At 38.8% G+C, this 10,699-nt stretch overlaps 1 protein-coding gene across 1 annotated transcript; it reads right to left on the bottom strand.

Annotated features, from left to right (window-relative positions):
- Positions 1-778: 778 nt before the first annotated feature.
- Positions 779-2,770, bottom strand: LOC137046067 (zona pellucida sperm-binding protein 3-like). The gene is made up of 8 exons (XM_067423122.1): positions 2,210-2,770; positions 1,910-2,028; positions 1,732-1,835; positions 1,479-1,656; positions 1,250-1,367; positions 1,084-1,166; positions 920-1,011; positions 779-849 (listed from the first exon to the last, which is right to left on the bottom strand). Exons 1-8 carry the CDS (start codon positions 2,756-2,758, stop codon positions 779-781), a joined length of 1,314 nt encoding a protein of 437 aa, XP_067279223.1. The 5' UTR covers positions 2,759-2,770.
- Positions 2,771-10,699: the final 7,929 nt, after the last annotated feature.

The raw sequence follows: 10,699 nt of genomic DNA, 5'->3' as shown, positions 1-10,699 counted from the left end.
TCGTTGGTAAAATATCATGATAGTATCATATCATGAGTTCTCCTGTGATGCCCACCCCTAATAGTTATGTAATACTTGATGTACTGCTTAATGCTGCATATTTGTAATACTGCTGTGAGGGTGTTTCAAAGACAACATCTATGGGCTTGATGGTAAAAAAACAGCTCTTTTCACTGCAGTTATCAAGCTCACTATTTTCCCTCTCTCTTTGAAAGTTGTGAAACTGTTACTGCATTTCTATTTTGCCATTTGAGCAAATGGTGACAATATTTAATGTACTCCTCCAGTCACCACTATAAAAGTTAACTCAACTACGATGACTTCCACTCTGAGAAACCCAGAAATGAGAAAAGGGTCTATGAAGCTCAACATCACTGAAGTAAAGTCTAATGAGTATTCAGTTGATAAAGGACAATATAATGTTGCAACTAAATGATAATAGTTTAGAGTAAGAGATTTGTGAACAGTAGTGGAACTAAAGGGACCAAATGAGTGCTTGTCATGCCGTAAAGTCAGCCAATCATGAAACAGTGTCAAGCAGCCGCTCTGGAGAAGCTGCGCAGAAAGCACCAGTCAGCTGCTCGAGCCACTTACAGCACTTTGGAATTGGCATGATCTCACGTCAGACAATTTCTACCCAGAATGCACTGCTAAAGTAAGCCACTGACCAGTCTGTGCGTTGCTGCATGAAGTTGAGCAAGCCTTTCGAGGGCACAAATATGATAGGGAGAACAAAGAAATATAACAAGTCAGATACAAGCAAGAATTGATGTCAGCTTTATTGAGGAACTTTCTTTTGGCCTTGAACCACCACAGGACCAAGTGTAGCCTTGCCTTCCCACTGAACACCTAGAGAGAGGAGAGCCAGGTTAGAGCAGTTAAAACGTCAAACGCAACCTTAAGAGCAAAAGTTACTAACCTCCATAGGGAGAAGCAGCAATTCCACCATCAGGACCACATGTTGAGTCACAGCAACCACAAACTTGGTCATTTCCATCAGCAGCAAACCACCTGAACCAAGACAAAGACACCACCTTCAACATGAGCAAAGTCAGCTTTAAAATAAGATAAAGTGCAACGTACCCATTGGCGAATGAACAGGATTTGTGCTGAGCGTCACTGGGTGCAGAAGCAATAGTTGCCTTCACAACACATGTTATGTAGATCTGCAAGGGATGACAGACACGTCAGAAAACCAAAGAAGATGGGAAGAGAAGTCGAATTAACTCATGATATGCGTAGTACATACAGAAGGACTGGAGCTCTCCTGGAACACGAACGCCTCCAGCTGGATCTGGACCTTGTCAACCTGGGACCGAGGCATGAAGCGGGAGCTGGAAGCTGTAGCCTTGGCATCCACAAAGCACCTGAAGACAAAGAGCAACTCAACTATAGAGAAAGTGAGCAACTAGACCCTAGCCATGACTGGTTAAAAAGCAACCAAAACGGTCCTATAGCATCAAGGGCCATGACCTTACCCATGATTCTCAATGAAGGAATATCTCGGAAGGGAGTTCACATCAGGCCCTTGAGTGGCCACACAGCTGTCCACAAACACACGCAGAGGCACATGATTGTACTGCTTCACAGATGCCTCAATGTTAATAATGCCACCCAGGAAATAGATGGATGAAGGTCTCTGACTGGACCAATCATCTACAGAAAAAAGGGGGAACACTTTAGAAAAACAACAAGAATAAGGATTTGTTTTTATCAAAAACCTGTACCAACCCATCATAAGCTTCAGGGAGAACACCAAGGCTTCTTCACCAACCTCCGTTGAGGCATAAGGGACCCATGTTGGCCTCAAGGCATCACTGCTTACATTCTGAAGCCTGTGGTTCATTAAAGGACCCATTAAATGGGCTCCCCGTTGCGCGAGAGGAAGTGAAAGTCACAGACCACTTACCTTTGATAGTGGCATTGAACACCAACAACTGCACCCTCGACCCGGGTAATCGGAGTACCTGCAAGAGCCTCAGGGGTGTAGGTAAGAGAGAAGGTGTAGACAAGCTCATCCTCATTCATCTGGAAGAGATTGAAGTAGTTAAAACAACTGTTCCTCACTAAGATGATTGGGTGAACCACCCCTTTAAGAAGGATTTATACCAGCTGCCCTGGCATTGCAAATACAACAGCCATGTGAACTGACACTCCTTGAGGACTTTGGATATCCTCAACTAGAATAAACAGATTCAGGAGTACTTACCATCTGCACGCTGTTGCAGTCCTGTAACTCATACTCAAAGATGAGCACCTTAGACTGAGAGTCCTGACCAACAACAGGACAGCCGCCTAAAGACAGGCCAGTTGGCTGGATCAAATGACCATTGCTAAACAAGTCCTGCTGAACCTCTACAAGAACCCAGTTCTCTCCGCATTGAACCGCTACGCTGCTGGGAGTCACGGGTTGCCTCAACTGGAAGTTCACCGCCAACTCGCTCTGCACCTCGGGAACAATGGGATACTTCCAATCCAAAGGCTTCACTGGACCCTGCAACAGCTGCTTCTCCTGAAGGCCAAAAGGCTCCTGTGCAAGGCCTCTGGAGGAAGAACCCAAAGGACTCTGAAACTGAGAAGACACTTGCAAAGTGTTCTGGAGCCCTGGAGGAGAAAGGGCAGGACTTCTGGAAGCTGGATCTGATTTTGGCCCCATGCTTCTTGGACTTTGACTGTATCTCAAACTTCCCCATGCATTAGGCAGATCAAATGCAACAATCACAACCACCACTAAGACACCTTTCAGAAACTCCATCATAGCAAACTTTGACACAAATGCCACAACACACACCAGTGCTTGGCTTGGCCATTTTGTACAGCATTGAGTGAAGGTGGCTCCTCCCCTTTTAGTTTAATTGATTACCTTTGATTCTCCTCTGGACCTGTAGGGGCAGTTTGCGGACAGGGTTTAAAGGAAGACAAGAGTAAGCATTAATCTAGAATAGTTAAGAGTGATTTTAAAAAGGGTTTTCTAAAACACAGATAAAGTACAGATTACGAACACCTGTGCTGGGTTCCAGTTCATTTTTATTATGCCCTTCACTCGTGCACTTCCCTCTGTGTCGTTCACTCGGATGTGCGTCATTGCTTACCCAGTCAGCAAATTTCCTTTGGCCCAGATCTGGCCCGTAGTGATGGCCAAATGAGGCTTCCTGAACCACTGAGGCTTTCCAGCCCATTGCTTCACCAAAAGGTTTTACCTAAAGCCTCATGAAACAGTGTGCTCCCTAGTGACACCTGCTGTGCAAAGCAATGCATCGCACACAAATCTAGTCATCCTGAGCAACCAAATTATCATAGTGTGGGCACACCCTTTTTCTATTGCCTGTGTATTAATAAAGTATTTTACTCTGCCTGTATTAACCTATGCACACACAACTCACACAAACACACAGCTTTGTGTTCAACTATTCAGTAGTTCTTTGGGTTAGTGATGAGTGAATGCCCAGAATGATTGTAAAGAAATTATTGTGAGTGCAGTGCTTATGGGACTGGAATTGTGGAACAGGGATGGAACAAGCTTTCCCCAATACAGTCTAGTCTTATAATATTAATAATAATAATAATAATAGCAATAATATATATATATATATATAATAATAACACTACTACTAATATATATGAGGGACCGTACAAGCCATAATTAATTCTGGTACTCTCACACACATACAATCTCCTTTCACATACATATATATATAGTCTGCTCTCACACACACACAATATATATTATAATTACGTAGTGTAGGTATTACAACTAGATATAGGCTAATTTACTCTAATAATCTACTATGTATAATTTACTCTAATAATCTACTAAACTAAGTATAATGTAATATATAATACAGCTATGATATATAATGATATCGCTACTACATACAACCAACACCTCAACACCAATGCAAATGCCTACTGCAAACCCCACAAGAGGCGCGAGGTTTCGAACCACTTTTATCCGGAAGCGATACTCAGAATGAAGCAATGACGTATTCAGCAGAAAACGCGGCCTCGTTTGTCATCGTCACGTGATTTTCACGGAAACGATACAAGCCTCGAATCGGGGCTTCATCTGGAACGCCCCTTTTTGCTCGACACAAACTTCGGAGCCTCGCTTCAGATGTCCCATCACTACTGGCCCAGATAAACCAGTAGTATATTCCTGCACAACCGGAGGCTGCAGTTTCAGGACCCCAGTTTCAGGACCGCAATTCTAGGACCCTCGTTTTTTGTGACCGCGCCACCAACAGAACTGGATGATATAGCGGTGTGCTGCAGTTTCAGGACCTCAGTTCTATGACCCATGTGGTTTAGTTAGTAGCCTACATAGTATAAAGATATTTAATCTCAGGAGTATATTTTATGTGATTTTTATTTTATTCAAAATGCATCAGAGGCTAATTACAAAGTGTGTAATACCTGCTTTGAGTCACAATTTTAAATTTAAACACATTAATTTACACAAATTATAATTTTAAAATGTATATCAATCTTTAAAAAAAAAGTTGAGTACCTTAAAAATCTTAGTTTCTTGAATTATACTGTATATTGATTAACCTCCTTAACTTTAACTAATTAGTTCATTATCAGGTAAAATAAAGATGGAATCAGTATATGCAGTCACTAAATTACAGTCAGATATTTTAAAGATTGTAGAGAGGCAAGACAAGACTCAAGAATGTTTGAAGAATATATATTTATGTCATTTTTGCAATAACAACAGCACCAAAAAGACCCCTTTTTCATCAGTTGCCTCACAGACGGAATGGCTGTATATATATATATATATATATGATTTAACACTTGTGCACTGTTGGAGTTGTAGAGAGAGAAAGCCAAACAGAATATTAATGTTACTCATGTCTCATTCCAAACTCCAAATTTGTAAGTATATAAGAGCAATACCCACCAATTGAGACCATGGTACTATACAGTTGAAGCTGCATACAGCATGAGGCAACTATTGTAAACATTTCTTACTTAGCTAAATGGATGACGACTGAAAGTCATTATACTAATCTGGTGAACATGGTAGTTTTGATAAATGAGCCATGACACAAAATGAACTGTAGATGATAACATACATTCAATAAAATACTGCACAATTTATAAAAACCAGCAAGTGTTGAAAATACAAATATATATTGTTATAATACCCTTCTATTTGGAAGCGCTCCATCAAAAGAAGACACCACCACTTTCTAATGAAAGCCATGTCCATCTGAAAGATGTGTGACATTGACAGATACTATATAAGCATATACTTATATAAAAAAAATATATATAAAAAAAACACTGAGACTCTAAAATTAACATGACAATCCTGCAGTCATTTCCACAGTGATGGCGTGGCAATCCCTAAAAGCAAAAAAAAAAAGGTAACATAGGCTACATGTCAAAAGCCATTGCCATCTCGGTTACATTATGATATCTACATGATAAGCAGAATGGAATATAATAATATTTGTTTGAAGTTGCTAAATATGCATTTATTAATCACTGCAATATTATGCCCAGTCTTTTCAGTCCAGCTCCAAGGATAATAATAAAAAAAAATTGTGCAAGATTCATACAGAATTATTTTTATTTTTTTTAATTAAAGGATTCATTTTAATCTTTTTAATCCTTCGCAGCAAAAGTACAGACTATAAGAACGTAGCCAAAGTATAAATGGCTGAACTTGTCAAACATTATGCATCATTTAGACAGGCTGATATTGTAGTGCAACCAGGCAGTCAGAGCAGTTATGTAAGAATATTTTATTCTTAACTATGGTAAAACAATGATTATTCAGGAAGTTTCCCCACTAATACAGTAAGCTACAGGTAAATCACACACCCTTACACCAACATTTGTCATCTTTTTAAGTTTAATAATGTGCTGGCTAGATGTATTATAGTCATTAAAAATCAAAAAGGATTTAATAAATCATGGCCACGCCACGATCAAGAACATCATAGTAACTAATAAAACTAGCACACAAATTCTTAATTTGTGTGAATTTATTCTTAATTCATAGTTAGCAGCTCACTTTAGTACATTTTGTTTTTCGTTTAAACGTTATAAAATAAAACTAGATTGAATATCGGTACTTACAGTCTGATCAGTGTCCATCGTCCATCTTAAATTAGTGTTTTGGTGATTCAATTCGGTAGGTGGTGCTGTCACAAAAAACGAGGGTCCTAGAACTGGGGTCTTAGAACTGGGGTCCTGAAACTGCAGCCTCCGGTTGTGCAGGAATACCCTTCTCAGATAAACAGCTTAGATGTGGCCCAGATTAGATTGTGTTTGCCGGCCCAGATCTGGCCCCCTTCTTCTTTACCACAGCTCAGCCAAAGCAGTGCCATAACTCCACCAACCGTGAGCCAAACAATACAGTTTTATGTGGCCCTTATGTGGGTCTTATATGGAATTTTAGTATGGCTGAGTTTTGTTCAAATCTAATGGCCCTTATGTGGCCCACATGCAACTTTGAGCATTATGTAAAAGTCTGATTAACTCCATGATAAATAAAACACTCAACAACAAAAAAGTATTCAATAATTTACTTTTGACAAACGTTTACAGTTACTCAGAAACCATTTATATTAATACAAATAACATTCAAAGAGTCTAGACTTAATTTTACACCAAATTTCAAGTGTGTATAATGCTAAACTAGCAATGAGAGTTGAAGTAGAAGGGGGGGGGGTAGAAGGGAAGGGTCCTCCGTTCTACTTTAACTCTCATTGCTAGTTTAGCATTATACACACTTACATTTGGTGTAAAATTCAGTCTAGACTCTTTGAATATTATTCACAGTAACTTGCTAAAGATAACAAACAACAACTTCACAAGAGAAAAAAAGTCTCTAATTGTAAAGAACCGCTCTGAGACAGAAGGTAGGAGATCCAAATGCAGTATTTATTACAGTTTTTCTCAGTCGCTTTGGTACATTTCTCAGATCAGAATTGAAATTCTCAAAACTACCTGTTCAATTCTCACATCATTGTGTCACTTTTGCACATTAAAAAAGCAGTTTCTCATTTCTTTCAACAAGTTGCAAATGCTTTGGTACATCCATGCCAATGATTATGTCCAATTCTCTGTTGTTTCCTACATTATCAGTTGCTTATGTCATGTTAATCAAAATGTATTATATTGGGTCTCTGTTGAATAGTCTCACCCCCACAACATTTAGGCACAAGCTCAAGTCTTTACATGCAAAATGGTTGAACAAGTTATAATAATATGTCAAGCATATTGCTATATATATATATATATATATATATATATATATATATATATATATATATATATATATATATATAAATATATATAGCAGATAGATGTTAATTTTTTGCACCAAAAAAAAAACTAACTCTATATATATATATATATATATATATATATATATATATATATATATATATATATATATATATATATATATATATATATATATATATGTACACACTATATAGCCCAACGAGTCATTGATTGATGATTTAAAACTCCGGACTAGTTTTCTTGCGTGCGTCCGTTTTTAACGCGCCTCAACTATCATATAGTCTGACATTTATGACAGTTTTGATCTTACAGTGTGAACATGGCTTACAGCACTGATTATGTTTGAACAACCTGACAAGGAACAATCGTGAAGGACTATAATACATCTGACAGTGTGCACCCGGGTTTAGTTTGTTGCGGCCGCGACATAAAGTTACTTTTGGGAAAGCGAGTGTGTTGTGCCATGAGATCTTTTGAGGGGAACGACATCTTTTTGTTCGCTTAAAGTGATGGTTAACCCCAAAATTAATATTGTTATTTACTCGCCCAATGTGTGTGTGTGTGTGTGTGTGTGTGTGTGTGTGTGTATATATATATATATATATATATATATATATATATATATATATATATATATATATATATATATATACAGTCTTGTTCAAAATAATAGCAGTACAATGGCCCTCATTTATCAAAAGTGCGTACACCAAATTTCCAGCGTACACCCAAACCCACGGTGACTTTGAGATTTATCAATATGGGCGTTGGCGTACGGCACGCTCCAATCCTACGCCAGCTCAGGAGGTGGTGTACGCACGTTTGAGTTAGTGCGAAAATGCAATGCAAGAAAATGCAAGAAAAACAATAACACCACAAAACGCACTGACAAATATATGCTAGGCCTATATTATAACCCACTGTAAAAAAAAAAAAAAAAAAAAAAACAAGAACATAGTAATTATAACCTTCAGTGTTTATTTTTGTGCAACATGGACTTCAATGTTTAATTTGTGTGACACCAAGCATTTGATTTTTTAGGCATGTATTCCTCCAGTCGCGAGCCTGTGCACTTTACCTGACGGTTCGGGGTTATGCCCGGCAGCTGCGCACAGACTGGGACTGAAAATAATTCAGACTGTCAAAATAATAAAAATGACCTTCTTCTTCTTTAAATAATAGTAATAATAATAATAAAAAAATAATAACGACATTCTTCTTCTAAATAACAATAAGCGTCATTAATAATAAAAACATAATAATAATACGAATCTTACAAATTGTCATGCAGTTATTAATGTGAATGAATGGTGCTCCACATCACATCATCATCACTATCGTACACCCCAATAGTCTACCTACATGTGCCGTGATACGAAATTAAATGCTAATTGTTTCAAAATCATTGTTCTGTAAAATAATGCATTGTGATAATTTCTCATCCAAACTGCTATTTAAACTGCTGGAGTGCACTTCTCCACCCCCACACTGTTACTCGTTATTTGGGTCCATATTTGTTTTTGTAGGTGCCTTTAATCCCACTCTTTAAACTCCCAAATAAAACAATTTCGCTTTTTTCCACTTCCCTGGTGATCGGCTCGATGGGCGCGTCTCAATCATCTCACTAGTTCAGTAGTCAGAGCACTGATCAGGGAGTCAGCCCATTGACTTATGTCCTAATCAGTGCCCTGACTAGTGGACTAGTGAGATGATTGAGACGCACCCGATCTCCACGTCGGAGAAGTTTCGCTTCTTTGCCGTCTTCCGTGTGTTCATGGCGTAAAATGAGGGCGTGGGGGAGGCGGAGACTTGAATATATAGGGGCGTGTTATTCTAATGACGATCGTTTTCAGCCGCGGCATTTATCAAGGGCAGGTAAAGCGTACACCTGGATTGCAGAGGTGCGCACAGTTTCATAAATCAGGCGGTGAGAGGAGTGTAAGCATAATCTTACGCCAACATATACGCCCGTTTCTGCGCAAGATTGATAAATGAGGGCCAGTGTGACTAACCAGAATAATCAAGGTTTTTCGTATATTTTTTTATTGCTACGTGGCAAACAAGTTACCAGTAGGTTCAGTAGATTCTCAGAAAACAAACAAGACCCAGCATTCATGATATGCACGCTCTTAAGGCTGTGCAATTGGGCAATTAGTTGAAAGGGGTGTGTTCAAAAAAATAGCAGTGTGGCATTCAATCACTGAGGTCATCAATTTTGTGAAGAAACAGGTGTGAATCAGGTGGCCCCTATTTAAGGATGAAGCCAACACTTGTTGAACATGCATTTGAAAGCTGAGGAAAATGGGTCGTTCAAGACATTGTTCAGAAGAACAGCGTACTTTGATTAAAAAGTTGATTAGAGAGGGGAAAACCTATAAAGAGGTGCAAAAAATGATAGGCTGTTCAGCTAAAATGATCTCTAATGCCTTAAAATGGAGAGCAAAACCAGAGAGACGTGGAAGAAAACGGAAGACAACCATCAAAATGGATAGAAGAATAACCAGAATGGCAAAGGCTCAGCCAATGATCACCTCCAGGATGATCAAAGACAGTCTGGAGTTAACTGTAAGTACTGTGACAGTTAGAAGACGTCTGTGTCAAGCTAATCTATTTTCAAGAATCCCCCGCAAAGTCCCTCTGTTAAAAAAAAGGCATGTGCAGAAGAGGTTACAATTTGCCAAAGAACACATCAACTGGCCTAAAGAGAAATGGAGGAACATTTTGTGGACTGATGAGAGTAAAATTGTTCTTTTTGGGTCCAAGGGCCACAGGCAGTTTGTGAGACGACCCCCAAACTCTGAATTCAAGCCACAGTACACAGTGAAGACAGTGAAGCATGGAGGTGCAAGCATCATGATATGGGCATGTTTCTCCTACTATGGTGTTGGGCCTATTTATCGCATACCAGGGATCATGGATCAGTTTGCATATGTTAAAATACTTGAAGAGGTCATGTTGCCCTATGCTGAAGAGGACATGCCCTTGAAACGGTTGTTTCAACAAGACAATGACCCAAAACACACTAGTAAACGGGCAAAGTCTTGGTTCCAAACCAACAAAATTAATGTTATGGAGTGGCCAGCCCAATCTCCAGACCTTAATCCAATTGAGAACTTGTGGGGTGATATCAAAAATGCTGTTTCTGAAGCAAAACCAAGAAATGTGAATGAATTGTGGAATGTTGTTAAAGAATCATGGAGTGGAATAACAGCTGAGAGGTGCCACAAGTTGGTTGACTCCATGCCACACAGATGTCAAGCAGTTTTAAAAAACTGTGGTCATACAACTAAATATTAGTTTAGTGATTCACAGGATTGCTAAATCCCAGAAAAAATTTTTTTTTGTACAAAATAGTTTTGAGTTTGTACAGTCAAAGGTAGACACTGCTATTTTTTTGAACACACCCCTTTCAACTAATTGCCCAATTGCACAGCCT

The sequence above is a fragment of the Pseudorasbora parva genome, chromosome 18, assembly GCF_024679245.1.
Source record: "Pseudorasbora parva isolate DD20220531a chromosome 18, ASM2467924v1, whole genome shotgun sequence".
NCBI classification, from domain to species: Eukaryota; Metazoa; Chordata; class Actinopteri; order Cypriniformes; family Gobionidae; genus Pseudorasbora; species Pseudorasbora parva.
The sequence above is the reverse complement of the archived record's forward strand: the minus strand, read 5'-3'. Positions and strand labels throughout refer to the sequence as shown.

Coding starts and splice junctions, on each gene's coding strand:
- LOC137046067 (XM_067423122.1), bottom strand. CDS start 2,758: ATGATGGAGTTTCTGAAAGGTGTCTTAGTGGTGGTTGTGATTGTTGCA. Junction 1,836..1,909: donor GTTCAATGCCACTATCAAAG/GTAAGTGGTCTG, acceptor AATGAACCACAG/GCTTCAGAATGTAAGCAGTG. Junction 1,368..1,478: donor TCCTTCATTGAGAATCATGG/GTAAGGTCATGG, acceptor CTTTGTCTTCAG/GTGCTTTGTGGATGCCAAGG.